Genomic DNA, 22,916 nt, shown 5'->3' with positions numbered 1-22,916 from the left:
CACGCCGCCGGGAGATGCTCACCCGGGCAGGAGCATCCCCTCTGAGCTGCCGTTCAAGGTAGATGCCTCAAAACAAGCCAGGACAAAGAAACCCTCCAGCTTTCCCAGGAATACCCCGCTGCTAAAGAGTGTTAAGCAGGAAACCCTGCGCTGGAGGGTTTAATTTCTCCCATTTAACTTCTGACCTGGCTTTCTGGTGAAGAGCAGGGGTGGGCTGGGCCAGGATGAGCCCAGTCTGGGCTCCCGCTGCCACGGCCACCAGCACTCACCACGTCCTTGTTGTCGGCGTCCAGGGGGCTGCTCTCCGATGGGGACTTCTCCTTCTCACTCTGCTCTCCGTAGAAAAGCGATGTCAAACTTTGCAGTGAGGGGAGGAGTAGAGGGGTGAGGCAGGAGAGAAGCAGCGGACAGGAGAGGATGAGCACCCTCGGAGAAGCTTCTCCTAGGAGAGCAGCCCAGGAAATGTCTCCCCCCTCCCCGCATCCTGCACTGGGGCTGGACCAGCGACTACTGCTGGGCTTGGGCCAGAGGCTGCATCTTGCTGCCTCTGCGCTGACAAGTCCCCACAGCTTCTCTGTGGTCCTGGCCCACGGTGGGGTGGCTCATGGAGAACTGGCCTTAGCTCCAGGACAAGGGACTGCTGAACTATTTTTTTTCTATTCCACTGGTTTCAGCCCTCTCAAATGGTATTACAGTAAAAAGGAACGTAATCAGAGCTTGCATTTTAAGTCTTGATTGTCCCTTTGTTCTGCCTGGTGAAGGGAAACTTTGCCTGCCCATTGCCAGACTCAGCTCCAGAGCCGAAGGCCAAGAGAAGCTGGAGAGGGGCAAAGGCAGGAGAGGGTCTTGTACAGAGTTTGCTCCTGTGGGCTGCCCAGACTTGCAGAGACCCCTCCTGCGTGCACACACCTGTGCAAAGAAAGATGCTTTGCTGCCCGGAGCGAGCAGCACAGCCCACCTGGAAATCTGGTCTGGGCTCTGCTTTCACCAGGACACCAGTATTTTTTGTGGGATTCTGCACATAGCCCGAAGGATGGGCCAGGCAAATTGCCTTGGTGACATGAGGAACAGTGTTATTGCTGCATGTCTCCCCCTGCCTCCTCCACCGGCCAGCCCTGCTCATCCCGAGAGAGCAGCAGGCGGAGAGGCAGCAGCTCAATCCCCACTCAAAAGCAGCTCTTGAGCCTCTGTCCTCCCCAGGACACCGACAGCATCGTCACCAGACGGTGCCTGCAAGAGGGAATCAAACCTGGCATGGGCTTTCTTTCTCCCTGCAGCAGACAGTGCCTGTGCCTCCATAGGCAAGGGCAGCCAGGCCATTCCCAGTGGGAAGGAGGGACAGGAACACCTGCTGAACTTCTCTGTGGGCCACTCCTCAGTGCCAGCCCTCCTGTCAGCCCTCTTGGAGAGGCTGGAGCAGTCACCCATGGTGGCCTCGCATCCTCCTCACCTATCATTGTCCATTAGCAGCGCCAGGCGCCCGTAGTCCCAAGCCGCTTTCCGAAGGCAGGAGAAGACCAGAAGGAGAAGCTGGAAGAAGAGGGAAGAGGAGAGTTGAAGGGTTTTGCCATAAGGTCTCACTCCGTGGGGTCTTCTCATATTCCTTTCTGTTTTCTCACTCGTGCAAAACTCTTGCCCCAAGCCAAACTTCTGCTCCATGATCTCACCACTGCTGCCTGAGTGCCACCTGCTGCCCACCATGATGTGGAAAAAGCTCTTGGTCCCCTGCACTCAGCCCTGTTCCCCCAGTCAGCCAGGTGCACTGGCATGCAGGCTGCACTCGCGTGTGGCTGTCAGCACACCCATAACACACACACCCACCAGTGCTCACAGCCAGTCTCTGACACCACAGCTGGGGGCTGCTGTGCCCATAGACATGGCACCCTCCTGGCCTGCTCACCAGCCAGAGGATGAAGTTGATGGCGAGCACAGTGGGCACGCCGCCAAACGGCAGCCCTTCCAGGACAGTGCTGCGGGAGCGGGCGCTGAAGCATTGCTCCTCCGTGCTGTTCACCAGGGTGTCCAGGAAGCTGAGCACGTCCAGTGAGGTGGGGCCGGCACTGTCAGGTGCCGGCTCCACCGAGTACACGCTCTCCATCGGTGCTGTCGTGGGGCCTCACCCTGCAACACAGGGGCAAAGGTGCGGAGGGAGAAGCCTTTGCTTGAAAAGGGGCCATGGCTCTTCCAGGTCCTCCAGTGAGGTCTGAGGAGCTCACTAAGGGCAGGGAGGGGAGAGGACTGGCTGGTGACCTTGGAGCTTCCCCAGTCCCAGTCCCTCACAGGGAGGGGCTGTGGGACACAGGGCAGGGGTTGTTGCTGAAGAAATCTCGCAGCTACCTCATACCCTTTCCCCACCCCAGTAAACCCCATGCTATTTGGTTGTCTCTGTCATACCTGAGACAGGTCTCTCACCACCTCTGCCCCTCAGTCCTGGAAGTTGCGTTGAGTCATGGCCACCCTGGTGCGGTCAGCAGGCAGGAACGAGGAGCCACAGCTTTTGCTTGAGTTTCTAAGAATAAGAGCAATGATGATGTTAACAGGGCTGCTGGGGCTGCGCTCTCTTTGCTCCCCACAGCCAGATATCTACTGCATGTGGAACATCCCTAAGCCCTCCCTTCTCCTCCAGCATCACTATCTGTGTGACTCAGGAGTTGTGGGATCTCCCTTCCATCTTTCCACCAGAGCAGAATTGCTTCTTTCAAGATAACTTGATGTCTTCAGAAGCATCAGCTTCTCAGAACCCTAAATGTCAGGCTTCCCCCCACTTCCCCAGGAGCTGATACCGCAGTCTAGAGTCCTCACTGGTAGGAAACACTTAAAGCCCATTAATGGCCAAGACTGTGGCTTGTTTCCAAAACCTTTCCTACTGCCATGCTTTAAGTAGGAGAGGATCCTCTCCAAACCTGCAGTGCCTGGGACCCCTGGGAACAAGCATGCTACAGCAGCCAGCATGGCTGTTACTCATGGGGGTGCCACAGACCTACGTGCCAAGACAGTGCTGAACGGCCACTGCCCTCACCAGAAATACAGGAGGAGAGGGAACCAGCACCAAATGCTAACAAACACAGGGTGGGGACAACAGAGCCAGAGTCTTTTCTACTCATGTGCCTGCCATGTCTCCGTGCCTTGGAGCCCCCACCAGCATCTTTAGCCAGCTGCTCCTGGTGCCTGGAAAGCTGCATGGCCTTCAGAGGAGGACAGCTATGACTGTGGTGAGACCAACCACATCGCCAGGGTGAGAGGGGTGGGTCTTCAGGATGCTCTCACAACAGTCCATTAATAGGTTGTTGGGGGGGTTTCAAAATGGCAACCAGGTTGAGTCCCTAATCTCTCTTCCAAAAAGGCCCCAAGTTAGGATGTCTAGTACTTTTTAGTAGATAAACCCAAAGGGCTGAAGACCCTGCTTAGGAGAAGACTGAAGTTACCAGTGTGTGGGGGAACAGATAGACAAAGAAGCATTGTCTTTGGAGGCCTTGAGCAACCAAATATAATTCTGAAGTTAGTGTGGTCCTGAGCAACGGCTTTTATCAGATGACCTCCAAGGGGGCCCTTCCAACCACAGTTATTCTATGTCTCTGTTCTCAGGGGCTTGTTCTCCTGACAAAAACATCTTCTGGCCTGCCTGAATTTTATAAGGAGTTATAGGAGTGCCTTGCCCTGCAGACATGCTGAGCACAGTATATTGTCACCGGTATATTGTGGGTGCAAAGGCCACATGAAACCTCAGCATGCTTATTAACATACACTCCTGTGAGCTTTGTATTCAATCCACTGGGCATTCATTCCTCTCCCTCCTTTTTATCTATATTCCAGCCACAACTGGAACCCTGCCGCAGCCCCTGCAGTCACCCAGCGACAGCTGATCCCTGCTGCAGGATGCTCACAGCCCACATGGGCAGGACAGAGGAAGAGGTGCAGGAGCCACGGTCCAATTAAGCAATGGAGGAGGATGCAAACAAAGACAGCCAGCACCTCCAGGGACCTGGAGATGCAAAGTGTTTATGGCGGTTTTTCCCATCAAGACCAAACAGGATCAAGTCTTCTTCAACACCAAAGGAAACCTGATTGAGAGGTCCTTGGGGAGCACAGAGAAAGCACACACAAAATGCCTTGGCTTAGAAAGGGGATCTTCCTGAGCTCTACACGGATTTGCTTTTGTTGGGAAACATTTACTTCTGCTGTATCAGTGTGACAGATGGGAGACTACAGTAGCACGTTGTTTTATATGCACTGCTGTAGCCTCAGCCTCTCTCTCTTAGACTGTGCAGCCTCCTGCTTGAGGAGATCAGTCCTGTCCTAAAGCTCCTGAGGAGCCCAGCCACCCCCACTCCACAGATGAGCAGAGCAGGTAGGACGGGGGCGCTGGGGCAGGAGCCGACACAGGTTACATGCCTGAGACACTGACTCTCTTTGACCTCCTCATTCAGGGAAAGACTGAGGAAGAGGGAGGTTTTCAAACACAGAGTTGACAAAAAAAACCCAAACAACAAAGGCTCTGACAGCCTGACAAGTGCCATCAGGTGGACACCAGGGATTCCCAAGGGACTCTCAACCCAAGCTCTCAAGACGGTTGAAGAACTTAAGAACTACTCTTGGTGCCTGCAGTTTCCAAACACAACACAGAGAGATGGTGACTTGCTATTTTCTTCATTTTTGAAGCATAAATTCCAGCCCAAAGAAAAATCTCCACTGGAAGCCAAAGAGTGGCTGGGATGCTTGGACCAAGGCTACAAGCCCAGCAGACCCTGAGGCTCACCCCACTCCAGGGTTAGGCTGGCATCTGGCTACCTGCATAGATGCCTTGAAGGGATGTCAGAAGCTGCTGAACTACAGGCATCAAGATCCCCAGGACACGCAGACCCATGGCAGTCCCTCTTACTGTGCATATGGTGCAGTGTCACCTGAGGCATGGGCTTCAGTGTCTGCTACAGGTCTGCCCATGCTTCCTGCAGCATCTTCAGTTCTCCTCAGAGGTCCCTAGCCATATACATATTGATCTGGCCAGTCCATGGTGTCTGGAGACATCACAGCCCAAGCCGGGACAGCTGACCATTAGTGTGGCTCCCAAAAGAACCGCCAGATCACCTGAGATATGCTGATACTGCTCCAAAGGGCATCCCAGTAGACTTGAGGCTGAAGTACCATCCCTGCAGCCAGGTGTGAAGTGAGGGATGGGCTGGCAAAGCCTGCCTGTAGTGCCCTCAGTTGTAGCCTGCCTCCCAGACAGGGTTGGAAGTCACATACTTAGAGGCCCAGCATGGCCCCATCAGGATAACAGTCCCTGAGGAGGGAACTCTCCCCAACAAGGGGAGACCTGTGGGAAACGAGTGGGCCACTCTGGCAAGTGGCAGCTGTTTGCCCTGGCCCGCCTGCCTCCTGCTTGCCGTCAGGCAGCTGTGAAACTCCCTGGGCCACCAGGACCTCTGGCTAGAGTCAGCCCTCTCCTATGGAGATGCTCTCAATCTGTTCTCCCCATGTGCACATGTCCCTCCCTTCCCTCCTCCTGTAAGCAGCAGAGCCATCACCATCTGGCACCTTCAGCTGCTAAATAATTCATCACCTTTTTGTTAACAAGGAGAGTGTGTCTCTGACCGAGGGAGCTGTTGGACCTTCAGCAAATAAACAAGGAGACTCTTAGCGACCTCTGAGTTCCTTCTCTGCCACCACCACTCCATTACCCAGCAGTAAGATCCTGCAGCTTGTTTCTAGGCACCATCTTCATGCTCATAGGAGGAACATCCTGCTGGAGGATGGCGGGGTGAGGGGGATTTTCACGGGGATCAGTACAGGTTGTCTTTTCCTATCAAGTCGTTGTTGCTGGCCCCTTCCCCAGTAGCAGATATTTTGCTCCTGTGGCCAAAAGCAACAGGTTCCTCCTGGAGATGTTGCTAGTATCTCCTGCCCCCAGCTCTCCTGCCCACAAGCCTCCCAAATGCAAGCCTTCACCCACCCCGCCCAACCGGTTCCTGTTGCTCCACCCAGCATTGCTGTTTCAGTGCCAGAGTCTTACTGCACAGAGAAATTTCAGGAGCAGAAGCCACCGGTCCAGATCTGTCCCCTCTCTCTTAGGCACCTCCAACTCTGTTGCCCAAAGGAGTCGTCACGCCATGCTCAGGCCTGTAATGCAGCCCTTGCGGTGTATCATGAGTCCTCTGAAACTGATCTCAAGCTCATTCTCCTGCCTTTTCCCTGGTCCCTTCACCCCCAGATACCCATGGAAACCCACCAGCAAATACCCAAACTGGTACTTTTCTAGACCATTCCAGCTAATCTCCCCTTTCATGGTTCTGATCTTAGAAAAGCTTATGCAAATTATATAGCTGCAGCGTTACCATTAAAATAACCATTGGGAACAACCAGCTAAAAGTAAATCATGTAAATGTTCCAGGAACAGCACATGCAGCAGAAACGGCAAGAGATTTCTGCTCATGTGCACTGGGAACAGCTTAAACTCAGACCTGTAGGACATGTTCAACCTCCCTCCAACTGGAGGAGATACCTTACTTGATATACAGAGTGAGATCACAAGGACGCTGTAGGTCAGACTTAAAGCCACTGTTGAAACACCTAAGCTAAATTTTCACACCAGACGTATGAGATAATTCAGCATTTTGCAATACTCTGGTGACAGCACTCTGCGATCGTATCTTAAAGGTCCAAACAAACCCCACAGCATCATCAGACCAGTTCCTGTTCCCAGCTACGACACCGCCATTGTGCTTTTCCCTATCTTTAAGGGCCAGAGGAGGAAATATTGTTGTGAATAACAGAGCTGGGTTGGTACCTTCACCTCCAGAAGGTGTTGGGAGAGCTTCCTGTTAGCTGTGTATGAGGCAATGCCTCCAGATGCCAACCACAGACACGTGTCCCTCAGAGCAGCTGCTGTCCTGGAGGAGCGACAGCAATGGGCAAGTTAAGAAACACAGGAGTGGACAGGGTTGCAGCTGGGGAAATGAAGCAATAAAGTAAAGGCAGAAATCACAGAATATGGTCTACACAATCTAGGTCTTACTTAGAGGAAAGATGCTAAAATAGGGTCAGAAAACATGCAGAGCAATAGAGAAAAGCAATCCTTCTTTCTCCTCTTTGCGATGGATGTGAATGGACAGTGAATGTACGAGATTTGCCATTGAAAGCGAGTTGCTGGATAATTTCTATGGAGCATTTCCAGTGTGTTAGGTTTGCCTTGAATATTCAGTGCCCTGTTTGTTTTGTTGATACACCAGCATATGCTTCTCCTCTCCGGTTGGGTGGGCACTAATCCAGAGAATCAGATTTCCAATTAAAAATAAGGCATGTCTTCTATGCGAATGCAATTTTTCAAAATTTATCTTTCCCTTGAAGCACCCTGCCAGCCAAATCATTTGCTAGGGGATTCACAGACAGCTGGAGTAGCAAAACACCAAAACAACGTCTTGGGAGGGCTCAGATGACTAAGTCAGGCTTCTCGGCATGCCTGTGCTCACCCAGCCTCGTCGTCCTGCTCTGCCAGGGAGGGGATTACTCATTTTGGCTGGCGGGTGGGCAACCAGGGCACAGGGCTGCTGATGGAGCTGTCTGTGGCCACGCGACCCCAGCAGAAAAGCCAGGCTGAGGAGCCAGACCGTGCCTCCTACAAAGCAAGCAGCCCCGCTACCTGCCTGCCTCTGCATCCTTCTTCCTTCGCAAAGAGATGTGGCCAGGCTGCGAGGGGGGGGAATGAGGACCACTGTAACAGGAAGATCAGATTCGTGTCCTGGTGTGCCCAGCACCGGGCAGGGAGGCGAACCTCCAGCATCCCACCTTGCGGGACTGCAGTGACCGACCTTGCGGGACTGCAGTGATGGGGAGGCCAGGAAACGTGAGCCACTGCCGCTGACTCAGCACAACTAACAATCTCTGGCTGGGAAAAGGCTCATCAACACCCTGTGCTGAGCTCAGCACACACCCCAGCACAGGCAGTTTTGGCACCAAAGAGCATGGTGACCTCTCCGTCCCTGTAGCTCGGTGCATGGGAGAACAGGCACACCACGGGCCACATCCATCCCCGAGGGGAACAAGCACAGAGGGGACAGGACCACAAATATGGCCCTCCAAAACCCCACGGGGGTCCAAGGCATTCCTCCCTGGTTCTCCCTTCACTCTTCCCTCTTAGAGTCATGGCCTCCAGATCCAAAAACCAAAGAGAGGGTCAGGCTGCTCCTGGCTTGTGGGGCGAGCGGGCATGGGGCAGCAGCATGCCTGGGCAGGGCTCTTTGCACCATCTTCAGCATCTTCAGGGCAGGTGCCTGCACAGGAGACCAACCCCACTGTGACAGTGCCTACCTCCCCACGGCTGTGACCCACAGACTCATGGAGAGTGGAGCCAGACCCTGCTGGGAGCCAAGGCATTGGATGCAGAGAGATTGGTAGCACAAACACTGACACTGGTGTGAATGATGTGCCCCACCCCACCAGCAGAAGACCCCGTCCCATCACCAGTAGGATGGCAGCTGCCTCACACGGGGCATACACCAGCCCGTCCTGTTAGCCTGCCGGAAACCAGATGCATCTTCCAAACAAGGAGAACCACACCATGAGCGGCAACCTGGCTGGTGGGCTACAGAGGCTGGGGTCAGTAAGGCTTGGAGGCAAAGGACCATTCTGCAGCAACAGATGACTCCTAACAGGTACAAAACACCTGCTCAAAAACTAGTTTTGTCATTGCCAACGAAGATACGATTACCCAGAGAGGTGAGGAGGACTCAGCAGCTGGTGCCCCTTGTCCCCGTATCACCCACAACTGACCACACGTGACGGGGTGCTCATGAGGATGGTGGGTATGAGTGTGGGAGTGAGCGGGATCAATGAGAAAACGTGTGTGAGTGCATGGCTGAGTAAAATAAACCTGCTTAAAGATGGTACAAATAAACATCACCTTCCCCACCCATAAGCTCTGGCACTGCTCTCCCACCAAGGGGCATGATGCCCACCAGGCTTACTGCCAGCCAGGGCAGGATGGTTGGGGGAGCGGCTGGCCCCCAAGCTCACCCAGGCCCTGGGGATGCAAACCCCACGGCGAGTCCCGTCCCCTCAGTGGTGAGCCCGCCTTCAGCACCTGCTGTCCTTCAGCCCGCCACTCCTGTCCCCAATGCTTCGTGTATGTCTGGGAGCTTCCTGCAGAAAGGGATGGTGTGGAGGCACAGGAACCCACCGCGAGGGACCACTGGGCAGCAGGATGAGGGAAGAGGTGTCTGTTCCTGGGACAGAAAATGTGTGTCCTTCCTGCTCTCCTCTCTTTACCTACCACTCCCAACCTGCCCTGCCAACACTGACCATCTAAACATCTAACACTGGGAGGGTGAGGCTGTGACCCCATTTTGGGAAGCCAGGCAAGTTTTTCTGCTCTCAGGAGTGGCGGGTTGCCACCACCTTCAGGAAACCCTGCACAGGGTCATGCTGCCCCAGGGACTCACCCGAAACCAATACAGTATTTGAGAGCAAAAGGCTCCCCTGCCACGTGCCCCTGCAGTGGCTGCCACGTTGCCCCCAGCTCCCTGCCTTCCCCTTCTTCCCTGGCCCCGCCATGCAGACCCAGGGTGGCTGCGTTTTGGCACTAGGACAGACTAAGCTCCACGTATCAAGTTTTTGAACGAGATGACGTCTCAGCCCCTGGCCTCCAGCAGGGCTCTCTGCAGGATGACATTTGTGGCCTTCCTCTGCAGTACGGCAGCCACCTGCACAAGCCCCTTCTCCCAGAGGGATGCTGTGGACCAAGCAGGGCAGCACTGACTCACTGCAGAGCTCCTCAGTGTGAGAATAAAGCCAAACCTCAGGCAACCGAGAGCAAACAGTGCTTACGGTGAGATCTACAGACAGGGAGGTTGGTTTGGGCCAGCGCGTGGGAGACGCCGTGCACGGAGCAGCTCTTCTCCAGCGCCGCCTCCACGCATGTGCGAGCCAGCGGCTGCTGGAGCCAGCACACTGCGATTGGGAAGGAAGAACTGGAGAGGAGTTTATTCGTTCCACCCCCAGCCCTTTTCGCCACATTTAACTAAGCTGCCACTGCAGGCTGGCCCTAACCCGTGTCTGGTTTAGATTTCAATACCCCGCTGCGCACACAGCGTGCTCAGCCCCTCACACCGCACCTCGTGTGTGCAAAGCACTGAGCCAACAGAAGCTAACTGGGCTGCAAGCTCACCAGGGCAGCGGCCCATCGCTCATTCTCCATCGTGCACCCTTGTCCTCTGATAACGCTTAAATCAACACTCTTCAGCACAAAGGATTACCCAGGCCAGGCCCAGCCCAAGTGCAGGGCAGGGAGCTGCCGGGCTGCCAGTGGGCAATGGCTGGGAGCAGAGAGACAGGAAAGGGGGCTCATAATAAAGAGGGGGACAGACTTTTTAATAGAGCCTGTAGCGACAGGACAAGGGGTAACGGTTTTAAACTAAAAGAAGGTAGATTCAGACTAGATATAAGAAATAAATTTTTTATTATGAGGGTGGTGAAACACTGGCACAGGTTGCCCAGAGGGGTGGTAAATACCCCATCCCTGGAAACATTCAAGGTCGGGTTGGACGAGGCTCTGAGCAACCTGATCTAGTTGAAGATGTCCCTGCTCATTGTAGGGGGGGTCGAACTAGATGGCCTTTAAATGTCCCTTCCAACACAAACTTTTCTATGATTCTATGAAAAAAACGGGGCTGACCGCAGGGGACGGAGACCCAGGTTGCTCACAAGTGGGAAAGGGGCAGGGAGTCATCCTGTATGTCAGTTAACATACACACGTGCGCATGCACATGCACATGCACCAGGAAAATAGTATTTCAGGAAAACAGTGAAGAGACCCCCTGGTACCACCAGGTCCCTGCTCCAAGCTGGGATGCTGAAAGCTGTCGACAGTCCCCAGAGCAACCCCCGTGCTTGCAATTAATTAACAATGATATGCACAGATGAGGACAACTCCCAGCCCCTGCTGCCTGCGTGACTGAGGGCCACTGCAGCAGCCAGCCCTAGGGAAGGGCTTGAGCTTCCCCGCAAAGGGTACCCCTGGGCTGCTTATCGCCTGCCAGCTCCAAGGCCATGGCATGCTGTGCCCACGCACAGCCAGCCCAGCAGCAGTAGCTGCCATTTGGCATCGAAGGCCAAGGAAGGCACCTCTCAATAAGGCTGCGATGGCAGTGGGATGTCGGGCATTTACAGGCAGATTGCTTCTTCCTCCACCCAGGTAACCATGCTCAAACAGAGGAGGAATTTCAGGCTTCTGTGAAGGAAAGTGCCACCTCTGTTGGGAAAAACACTCCCTCATGGAAACCTATATGGAAACCATTAGCAGCTCTGCTGCAGTCGAGGGCCAGCCCAAAGCTGTCGCTGCAGGTCACGGGCATCTTTCACATTGCCACAATGTACGAGGAGCACTGTGGTCCCTGGAGATGGGGGAAAAGGCAGCATGGAGATAGGGAAAAAGGCAGCTCTTTCTTCCCCGAGTCCCTTCCACTGTCTGGGGAGCAGGGGCTGTGGGAGGTGGAGAGGAGAGTGGGAGGTTTATTTGCTGCCTTTTATAAAGCCACCTGCTGCAGAGAGACTGCCCGCCACGGGAGCAGCCAGCACAGCTACAGCCATCACCAGTGAGCGCAGGGAACCTCACCTCAGGACAGAGGGAAGGAGAAGACTGGCAAGGAGAGGACTTGGGCCGTGCATGACAGGGATGGAGACCAGGAAGCCCAGTACTGCACTGCTTGGACCAGGAAACTCTGGTGGCTTTGCACCCCAGTGTCCTGCCCAGCCGGGATGGCATGGCATGCCATGCCATCCCTTGATGGCAGGGACCTCACCGCTGAGCTGGTGGAGAAAGCGGGCGCATTTCAAGTCCCCTGCGTGGCAGCTCTCAGCTGCTGAGCTCCAGCCATCCCTCCTCGCAGCTGATGCCCGCAACCCTGCTGCGCGACAGGGGGCAAGTGTGGGCACATGGTGGGCTAGCAGGGGTCTGTCACCCATGCTGCAGGGTCCAGCTCTGCTCCACTCCAGCCCGCTGCTGCCTGATAGGGACCTGGGGCACCCTGCCATGGAGCACTCTCATCCCACAGCCTCCCAGGCACCAGTATAAGGGGGGCAGCATCATGCTTGTCCCGTTGATCCCCTTCTCCTCAGGCCACCCACACACCTCCGTCTGCGCTGCTCTGGGGGAGGCCTTGGCGCCCGGCTGCTGCCAGCCTCCCCCCCTTCACTCCTCCCCGGCTTCGAGCAGCCACAATGATCCCCACAACTGATTCTGCTGCGGGAGCAAAGAAACCCTCATGCCCTGCCCATCTCCCCTCTCTGCAAGCACAAAAGCTTCTTCCTGAGAGCAGTGGGTTACAACACTATATATATACATACACACACACATACAAAAATATGATTTCAGAGCATCTGCAGAGCTAGAACATTTCTATCGCCTGTGCTCGGGTACCAGGAGCAGAGCGAGGTTTGGGCTGCAGCAGGAGCCCACGAGCACACCGCTCGCCAATCCTGGCCCCGATGAGGCCTTCTTCCCACCTCTGCCCAGCTTCCGAGCAGATTTGGGTAACACCAGACGACTGGGATGAATCACGCCGCCCTGGGAGCGTGGGAGCTGGCAGCTCAGCGAAGGCTCCAGCACCGCCAGGTTACACAAGCAGGGATGGCCCCGGCAGCTGCTGTGCTAGCCACATCCCGCCGTGCCAGAGAGATTAGCTCTCAGCATACCAGTTTGAGTCAATACCGCATCAAAGGGAAGGGGAAGCCTTTGATGGTGAACACAGGGGCCTGCAACGGGAGGACACGGAGAGAAGGTGCTCCCCAGGGTCTGGCTCAGCCACCTCCATCCCCTGGGGATGCATCCATAGAGGACCCACCAAATCACCCCCAGCGTGCAAGCAAATTTGGTCCGTGAAAAGGAGGATGGAAGAGACTGAACCCATCTCATCATCTCAACACCAGATTGTGCTGCCTTTGCCTGGGCCGTGGGCCAGCTGCCTGCCCAATCCTGCCCCTATGCAGGGCCAGCCCGGTGCTGCTCGTCGCTGGGGCAGCAGAGGGAGCATGCAGTCGGTCTCCCCCGGTCACTGGGGCACACATCCAGCCACCTCTGAAGCCCACACAGCCTTTGGGGGACATCAGAGGAAAGCTGCTGCTGATGCTGTGGCTGGGAAGGGAGGCAGCTCTCCCAGGCGCGCATGGAGCTGCAGACATGCAGCTCTGCAAAGCACCAACTGTTCCAGCCTCCCCGCAGTGCGACAGGTGCTTGAGCACACCAACAAAACAGCTTGTCTCCATCACTCCCATTGACCCTGGGGAATTCCCCTTGCCCAGGACAACCAAACATAGCCCCAGCCACGTACCTGCCTCAGCACAGAGCAGAGCCAAGCAGAGCAGATCCGACAGCCCATCACACCCACCAGCCTGCTCTCATCTCCCCCATGGAGAGGATTCTGGGGAGTCAAATGGCCCTGGAGCATCAGAGATAAGAGGGAAATCACGGGACTGTTGGGATGGGCACATCGGTGCATCTCAGAGTGGGGACAAGATGCATGGCAAGGGCGGGGGTTCATGATCCCCCGACACACACCTACCGCAGGCGGGTGGCCCAGCACAGCGGGGTGAGCAGGGCACAGACGGTCAGCATGTAGCCTCTGCTGTGCCAGTGCTGCAGGCTGTCACTGCCCGCACCCACCGTGCTGCCTTATTGCCCCGCTCCGGCCGTGCCCACCGGCCACCAGCTGCCCACGGCCAGCGCAAGGGGCATCGGGAGTGCTGGATGTGGCGGAGGAAAACACAAGAAATCATTTCTTTCCCTTCAGGCAGAGAAGGAAGTGTCACGTCTGGGCATGTACAGCAGCCGGGCTGGGAAAGGGAGAAGGCATTGGGAGGAGAGAAGCTGTGGGTCAGGAGGCACAGCACTGCCCCGAGGACGTGGTGAGACAGATGGCAGATTTGGCAGCAGGGTGGTCACGGAGCGACCTGCAAGCTCTTCCCGCTGCAAGAGCAGGTGACACAGCACTGCGTAGGGGCTGTCAGCCCAGCCTGGCAGGTCTGGGGGTGGGGGTCACATCTTTTCAAACATGCCACATCCAACAGCCAGCATCAGAGATGCTCTGTGGGCAAGTCAGCCTTGGATAAAGCCTATCTGGGATCAGGGGGAAAACGGGAAAAAAGATCAGGATGGCAAGTTTTACGTGCAAGGAGGCAGAGAGATTGTTCCCGGTTTCTCTGCACAAGCCTGCCTTCCCTGCACACAGGGCCACGCAGCCAGGCTGGCACTTGGGGAAGGGCCAGCAGCCCCTGTGCCGCTCTGCCCACCCTGCCAGCAGCACGGGGTCCCCAGGCAGCCACCCCCTGCCCTCCACAACATCACCGCTCACGTGGAAGAGGAAAGGAAAGGAAATTAAACATGCGGCACTGCAGCAGATGGCTGCAAAAGGAGCCTCCCCAAGCCCACGGTCCCTTGTCCTTCCAGGGCGCTTTGGGCACAGCAGCGCCAGCACAAGGAATACAGATCTGGGGGCTCAGGCAGGGAGCAGTGTCCCAGCAACAGCTACTGCAAGCCTCTGCACAGCCCAGCAGCTATTGAGGCCCTGCCACAATTAGCAGGAATCAGACAGGCTCTGTCTGTTTTGGGAGAGATGCTCAGGGATACAGCACTGATACAGCAGGGTCTTCACAGTGGCTGGGTGTTCCGGCCCAGCCCCAGCCCAGGCTCCTGATTTCTGCCTGGTTTCAAATATGCTGTTCTCCCTGCCTGCATCCCCACCCAGCACATCCCAAACCTGCCACCATGAACACTGCTCTTGCCTGGCTGGGCCAGCCCTGCAGTGAGCACCTCGAGATCTCATACTTGGCCTCTGCAGCACCAGCAAGGCATTTACTAAATGAACGAGGGTCTCCACCTCCTCATCCACTACATGGCTGATGTAAGGGGCAGTTTGGTGCACGCTGTACTGCACAGCTGCTGTCCCTGCTCTGGGAAGCATCTCCCCACCTGGAAACACAAAGAGCCTCCAGACAGTTTGAGAAAACCCAAGGTGAGAGTGCACGAGACCTCAGCACAGTCACTGCCTCTCATCCTGGCTCCCTGGGGCAACCAGCACTTCCAGTAAAGCATGAGCACATCCCGCCCTGAAACACCTCTCTGCTTCACCAGTGCCAGCGCTGCACCTGCGCTTACTCGAGACAAAAAGCTGTGCAACCGCAGGTGCTGCGGAGGGTCCGGCTCACCCCAGCATCCCTGTGTTGACCACAGCCCCGGGAGGGTAAGCAGAGCTCTGCACAGGCAGCCAAACCCTCCGCCAGAGCGGCGGGGATCAATATTTAAGTGATGCTGAATCCCACGCTGTTGCCTCTTCCCTGGGCACAGGAACACCCGCAGGACACACTGGTCTCCATATCCTGCCTGGCTGCTTTCCATGCTTCCCCTGGCAGCACAGCTCCATTGTGGGGCACATGGATGTCATGCTGGAGGGAGGGGACCAAAAAAGGACCAAAAACCAGGTGTGAGGAGACACAGAAGGCCACTGGGAAGTCTCCTCCTGATGCTCACGATGGCAGGGAGAGACTCTGTGCTAAACGAGCTGCAGGACCAGCTTGAACACGAGAGTGGGCTCCAGCAATGCCGCTGGCACTGCACAGAGCACCAGGCTGGCCACACACATGGCATGGCCACCAGGCATACCTGGATTAGCTTTGTTCAATGAGGGAGCGAGATACCACCCTGCTGATGCCAAACGTCCTCCCCGCATCCCATCTCTTGACCAAGGCGAGCTCCGGGGAACGGAGAGCTTTCCCCAGCATGTTCAGCAAGTGGGCAGCCAGCGTGCAAAACTGAGAGCAGAATCGGACCCAAAGCTCAGCAAGTCCTATCACACGCCTGCACACCCCTTCTGCCACCCCAGGGGATGGGGTGGGGAGGACACAGTACTGGCATGGCAGGCTCCCATGGGCAGCTGGTGAGGTGGAGGGACAACCCCGAGCATCGCTCCTAGCTGGGACATTAAAGGCTACAGATGTACAGAAACTTATTCTGCCCCCAGGACATTTTCCACAAAAAATCCCAATCCCAAAGAAATGTAGCGTGAAATTCCTTCTCTGCTGAAACCAACCGCAACATGCCTTTCACAAGGGCCAGAAATTCACCTCCTCGTTATGAAGGGAAAGAATCCCCTGAAGTCTGACTCTGTACAAGGGCTGTCCAAATAAACAGCTGGCCCCTCAGAAGTAGCTGCTGGGATGATGGAATCCTGAAACCTAATGATTACTCCAGAACACACTTAAAGCTGTAGTCCTGATAGTGTACATACGTACCCAAGACACGGCTGAGGCCATGGTCATAGTTTCTACAAGTCCAGTTACTAAAGTTTTGCATAGCTAGGTTTCTCCAGTCAATGTGAAGGATATCAGAGGACTGTATTTGCAGAAACATCCATCCTCTGACTTTCCTGCAATGACTGAACTAACCTGAAAGTCTTTAAAATGCACCGTTCTCAGGAGGCGGCCCAGCCACTGCAGCTGTTACAAGCAGTATTCGCTTGGTTGGGGTTGGTTTTTTTGTTTCTGAACAAGGAAGAATTTGATGAAATTTCATGGAAGAAAACACAAGAAATCAAAAACTCAGATGAAAGAAAATTAAACTTGATGAAAACCTCCCAATAGAAAAATCCAACGAAACTGCGTGATGAGGAGATTAGCAGCAGTGTAATATGAAAGGAAAAAGCAATAAAGAGCACTTGGAACTAGAACAAATGAAAGAATTATGACTTTTGGAAACATATACCTGACTTAAAATTAATCAGATTTTGTCTGAACTAAAAACTTTTTAAATTAAAAGACAGCCAATTTAAAACTGGAATTTACAACAACCTACATGCTAAGACCTCAGATCACTCTCATCAGTGAAAAAAAAGTCAGTAGAAATTCATGCAGCATGTCCTTGCTGCCAGATCTGCTCACTGGCTGGGCACCTGGAGCTAAAGCCTGGAGCAAAAGCGGCTCTGACAGCAGCAATCTTTTTGAAAGCACAGGAAAAAAGAACATTTAAATTAATTTAGCACACTGATTAGTTTAGTCAAAGTTCAGAAAATTACTCCAGGTTAATGCAGGAGAGCCTGGTTCCCTTTCCAAGCCCAATGAAGATGAAGTGTGAGAGGATAATCTCTACTAGTCTGAATTCATAAAAACCAGAAATAGTCGGGTTATATCACTGGTTATATTTTACATCTCCTATAATAAAATTCTGTTCTTACAATACAGTATTATAGTAATATGATATAGTATAGTAATATAGTATTGTTAAATTCATTACATATACAAATAATGCTTTCATAAACTTATTCTTTTTCTTTTGTGCACCCATACATTTTAAGCAGTTTTATTTAACCAACTAGAAACCATTTTTTAAATGCTTGCTTTCTGCATTTTGAATTGAATTTCATTTGCCACTGAAATACAGCTGGACCAAATTTATAGTAAATAATGAAGTGATATCTAATAAAGAAATGTGTCACTCACCATTTTCTGATGCAAGAAATAGAGACATTAAGAATCTAAATAACCATATGTTACACTGTAAACCCACTCACTTAAGCGTGGTACAGCCTCCTGCTCAGCCCTAAGTACCACTGTGAAGCAACTTGTCCTTAGGAAAAGAGCAGAAGTGTACAAACACCACAAGATTAAAACTAGATACTTAGGTCGTGGCTTTCTGACCATTAATTTAAATCATGATTTTAATCCATCCATCCTACTCAGCAGCAGGTCAAGAGCCAAACAAGGCACAGATCCAACTTATCTGAAGTCTACGAAGTTTGGTTTGGTTCTCTGCCATTTTTGCCACTTTTTACCTCCCTTCTGTGAAGTTCTGACAATCTGTGACCTCCCTCTGAGAGAAGCAGCCCAGAAACACATGAATGGTGCATGTCTCCAGCCTGGAGCCTGAAAGCCCTGGGAGTCTCTTTACTGGTGTAGAGACCTCCAGACTGCTGCTGCAGGCTCAGGGGAGCTAGGCAAACCTCCAGACTTCTGGTCATTTCTCTAATGCTGCCTTGGAGATTATCCCATGGTGACTGAATTTGTCAGAAGATAGGACAAATAATCACAGAAGTGTTGAGGCTGAAGGGAGATCATCTAGTCCAGCCTCCCTTCTCAAAGCAGGGTCAGCTAGTGGAGGTTGCTCAGGGCCATGTCCAGGCAGGTTTTGAATATCTCCAAGGATGGAGACTCTGCTCCAAGCCAGAGACACACTGAGAATCACAGAATCACAGAATGCTTAAGGGTTGGAAGGGACCTCTGAAGATCATCTAGTCCAACCCCCTGCCAAAGCAGGTTCACCTAGAGCATGTTGCACAGGGTTGTGTCCAGGCGGGTTTTGAATATCTCCAGAGAAGGAGACTCCACAACCTCCCTGGGCAGCCTGTTCATCCCAACCTGTTGTTGCAACCAGGTGCTCCAGTCAAGTGGGTCCCAAGCCCCAGGCTACTAGGGGCTGTCCCAGTACTTGCTGGGATCCTACGAGCTGCATTGGTGGGCTCACTTTGGGCCACAGCTGGGAGCTGCTCCCCAGCTATCCTTCCAAACCTGAGGTTTGCCCTAAATCCCCCACCTCTACCTTCTCTGAATTTCGGTCTCCCCTACCCCATCCAACGCAGCACATCAAGGGGCTCGTTGTCTCAATCTCCGTCACCTCCTGCCCCAGCTGCCTCCTACCACCACCTCCCAGCTAACAGTAAAGTGCTCCCTGGCCAAGCAGGGCCAGAGCCCCTTCCTCTCTCTGTTAGGAGGAACTCAAAATTACATGACGACATATTTTTCTACCTCTCACAACCTGCCTTTTAGCACTTGGGGGTGCAGTGGAGCTTAACTCATTCAGATCCTGCCTTCCTCTCGGCTCACCCACAATCTGCAGATGACAAGACACAAGATGTTGGTGCTGGGGGTAGGGGAATCGGGTCGCCCAAAGCTTTCACATGCTCCCACTGAACAGGAGCACTGAGCCTCTCTGCTCTGGTACTCCATTTTAAACACATTTTTATTTGAGATCAAACTACAACAGCATAGAAGCTCCTCCTTGGTCAAAATGGTACCCACAGCTTCTCATGGGGACTCTGCTGGGAACAGCACAACTGATCCTGATGTAGAAACACTTCCATACCGTGGTGTTCATGTTCCCCAGAGGCTGGGCAACATTACGGTAATTTCAATTAGGAAGGCAATTTCTCAGCCAAAGAGGTTTTTTCTGCAGCCCTTAGCATGGCTGCAGCTCTTAGGCCAACAAAGTCATCTGCTAAGAGAGGGTTGTATGGGGACAGGCAAGGCAGCACAGTGCTGGGGCTTAGGTAAATGCCAAGATGAGTCCTAAAAAGCAAACCTGGTGAGGAGGTGTGAGATTGAACGGTGGCTGAACCACAAGAGAGGTGAGGGTGATGCAGGGACTGGAGCAGCGGGCTGGGAGAGGGGAGACCATGCACCTTGCCAGGCTACTGCACCCCACCTCCCCCTGCCTCTGCAGAGAGGCCCTGTGGGACCTGCCGTGCCCAATCTCACCCATTAACCAGCAACAATAGCGGCCTGGGCGATGGGAAGGGCCCGCACACGGCTGCTGTTGTAATGGTGTGAGCAAACTGCTGCCATTGTCCCCACCTAATAACAAGGTGTGATCATAGGCTAATTACCAGTCCCAGCTACCTTTGGAGCAATAACCTCAAGCCAGCTTTTAAAAGATGTTTAGGCATCTTAAAGCGCAGGTAGATGCCAAGTGGGATCCTCAAAAGCTCTAAGATCTCTCGTCGTTAAGGGATCTGATAGCTGGTTAGGACTGAATGTAATCAAGCCATAGCTGAAGGAAATTGGGACTGGAACTGCTTCTCCTGAAATGATCTCCAAGCAAACGCACTTTTGCTCTGAGCGCATTGCATCAGCAATGCAATGTTTTCTTCAAACTTAGGGCTAAGTACATGAAATATATTTACAGCAATTAAAGTAGCTAAGAAGAGCTGTTTCACCAAACGCAGAAGTGACAACGGCAGAAGGCTTTGGTTTTAGGACTCACGGAGGAGTCAGCATTTGCACAGCAGACTGATGCTTGCCTAAGAGTTTAGGTGACTGATTAGTTTAATATCAATTGAATTCACTTGTGGGTGTTAGAAACACTTCTCCCTCTCCTTGCTGCTTTGGGAAAGTTCTCGCAGTCTGTTAAGACGGGAGTATTTCCTGCAAGGAATATTTTAAAGCAGTGACACTCCTACTTTTACAACTCTGTAGATGTAGTCTCCAAAGCTGTGATGAAATCTGCCTTACTTTCCCTTGGGCCAGAAGTCTCTGCATGGAATGAGGACAGTATTTACCTACAAGGGTCCATGCACACCCCTGACCAGCATCCCCAGCAAGCAGTGCTATTTCTGTCCCCGTTTGCAGGACCACCCTAAGCTTACCAATGTCAGCAGCCACCAAGCCAGGGACGAACTAGTTAACCTCAGGCAAAGCTTTGAAGAGGCGAGCAGCTACAGAGCGATTCAAGTGTTATCATGCAAAAAAATAAAACGGCTGAAAGGCATTCAGATGGGAGCTACAGGAAGACAGGAGCCAGGATACTGCCATGGGAAGAAGGCAGAGGTTTAAGCTTACAGGGAAGCTAGAAAAGCCCATGTGTGCTATGGAGTCAGAGGCTGCAGGGGTGCCAGCGGCCTCCCTGCTTTTATTCATTACTTATTTGTTTGCCAATGGCTGTTTGCCCAGGCTACTTAAGACAAATCCTTCCTGAAGGAGCTGCTTCTGCCTCCCTCTCCATCTGCTGCCCAGCCCTGACCACCATTTTGCAGGGTAGCAGGGAAGGCACCGAGGCCAGGGTTCAGGTCTGGTCTCAGGGCCAGTCTTTCTGCCTTCTGCTTTTTCCACACTTTCCCCCCATTTTTCCCCTGAACAAATACCGCAGACCTCTTCAACAGCACCTATTATTTCGCATTCTCTCATCCACTCAGACAGGCAGCCTGGCCTGTCACACTGCATCGTAAAATCCCAGCATGGGGCAAGGTCCTTTCTCATACCTCTTTTGCCCACCCAGCTTTCCCCTCACCTTCTCGCTCTCTGTCCACCACCCCCTGAACTCTCTGAAAGGGGAGAAGGCAGGAGTGCAGATCAGTGCTGGAGATGGTGGCTAAAAGGTTAAAAGGAAAACGATGTTCATGCAGAAATAACATCCGCCAGCCGGACAAAGGTCTCTCTCTCTCTTTCTCCTGGAAAACACTGGTCCTGCTCAGGAGGTTTCTTGAATTGCAAAACCCACTGTGCAGCACTGCTGCCACTAGAGAAGATGGGGAAGCAAGTGAGGGAGAAGGCAAGGCCTTGATCTGTGGACAGATGTAGAGGAAGTCTTAAACTGGAGGGAGAGCGGCTTGACCAGGTCATTAGATCATCCTGACACAACAGCCCCTTCAGAGTCATCAATCTCTCAAAAGCTGGAGGGACAAATGTTGAGAGACTCCCCCTCTTCTTCCGGCCAGCACAAAGTGTTTCTAACACCGTCAGGTGTGGCTCCTGGAAGGAGGACTCTGTGGCCAGGATGACGTGGGGACTGAGTACAAGCCATGGCATGACACAGCGGTGGGATGACATTTTATCTCGCATCAGAGGACAGCAGTGCAGGCCAGGGAAAGGACACAGAGCGGCTGGGGCTCGCATTCTGCTTCTGCCGCTGACTTACTCCAGCAGCCCAGGGAAGCCCCCACACCTCGCTGGGCCTCAGCCGCCCTTCAGGCGGGTGGGGACAAGCGTTACTTACAGCCACGTTGGTACGTGGTCCAGAACGAGGGCAGGAAAACAGCGTCTAAACAGAGCTAAGTACCCAAAAATCTCCTACAACAGCAAACCAAGCCCACCCCTGTATCCTGGACCCGCAGAGTCGCCCTCGCGAGCTGTACCCGGGTGCTGCCCAGCGCGGCGCTGGCAGACCCGCCCAGGGGGTCACCCAAGTTGCCCTGAGCATCCCCCAGCGCAGTCCCACAGCCAGGCCCACCCGGCAGGCGCAGCTAAGCCCGGGGGCCCGGGATTAGCCCCATGCACGACGCGCCTTCCTCCCCACCCCAATCACCCCACCAGCAGGACCTTCCGACCGACCCAGGAGACACCCCAGGAGACACCCCAGCCACCCCTCGCTGGAGCCCCGCTGCCCGCCGGGCCCCTCGCCCGCTGCCGCGGCAGGCGCCGGCTGAGCCCCGCAGCCCGGACCGCAGCTCCCGCCCCGCCACCGACCCCCGCCCCGGACTGACCTGCTGGGGGGGTCCCGGCCCCGCTCCGCTCCAGGCCCCGCGCCGCCGCCGCGCCGCGCCCGCCGCCTCCTTCCTTCCTCCTCTCCCCGCGGGCCCCCCGCGCCGCCCGACACCGGCACCGGCACCGGCAGGGGAAGGGGAAGGGGCCGGGGCCGCCGCCGCTCCGCCCCCCCGCCCGCCCTGCTGCGGCGGAGAGGCCGTGGTCCCCGGGCTGTTCCCCCCGCCTCACCGATGCTCTGGCGCCGGGGCCTGCGCTGCCGGCCGCCGGGACGGAAAGCCGACGGAGCTCCGGGCCCCGCGGGGGGAGCCGCTTCCCGGCCCGAAACGGGGGCGGGCAGCCCCCGCCGCGCTGCCTACCGTGCGCCCCGCGGCATCCGTGCGGGGACGGGGGGGCGAGGCAGCGGCCGGCGGCTCCGCGGCGGCCCCGGCTGTCGGTGCGGGGAGCGGGCGGGGAGGTGCCGGCGGCGCGCCCGGGCGCGGGCTCTGCGCCTCTCCGGCTGTGTCTGGGCGGGAGGCTGCTCGGAGCTGCTCGGAGAGGCTGCTGCGGCGCCCGGGCTCGGCGGGATGGCTGCCGGGGCTCGGCGGGATGGCTGCCCGGGCGTGTGCCGCGGGGCAGAGGGGACCGGGCGCCCCGGGCAGTCAGCCAGTGCAGTGGGGGCACACGGGGGTCAGCTCGCCCCCACAGCG

General features: G+C 54.8%; 1 protein-coding gene across 1 annotated transcript in view; it reads right to left on the bottom strand.

Annotated features, from left to right (window-relative positions):
• Positions 1 to 22,272, bottom strand: part of TMEM63C (transmembrane protein 63C) — a 32,417-nt gene extending 10,145 nt beyond the window's left edge. The window contains exons 1-5 of the mRNA XM_068398844.1: positions 22,230 to 22,272; positions 2,395 to 2,509; positions 1,901 to 2,121; positions 1,451 to 1,530; positions 270 to 357 (exon numbers count right to left, since the gene is read on the bottom strand). Of these exons, the coding sequence (XP_068254945.1) occupies positions 270 to 357; positions 1,451 to 1,530; positions 1,901 to 2,098 (366 nt within the window). The 5' untranslated portion in view covers positions 2,099 to 2,121; positions 2,395 to 2,509; positions 22,230 to 22,272. The remainder of the gene's footprint in view (positions 1 to 269; positions 358 to 1,450; positions 1,531 to 1,900; positions 2,122 to 2,394; positions 2,510 to 22,229) is intronic.
• Positions 22,273 to 22,916: the final 644 nt, after the last annotated feature.

Source organism: Nyctibius grandis, chromosome 4, assembly GCF_013368605.1.
Source record: "Nyctibius grandis isolate bNycGra1 chromosome 4, bNycGra1.pri, whole genome shotgun sequence".
Lineage (NCBI taxonomy): Eukaryota > Metazoa > Chordata > Aves > Nyctibiiformes > Nyctibiidae > Nyctibius > Nyctibius grandis.
This window is presented reverse-complemented; position numbering and strand designations above follow the sequence as displayed.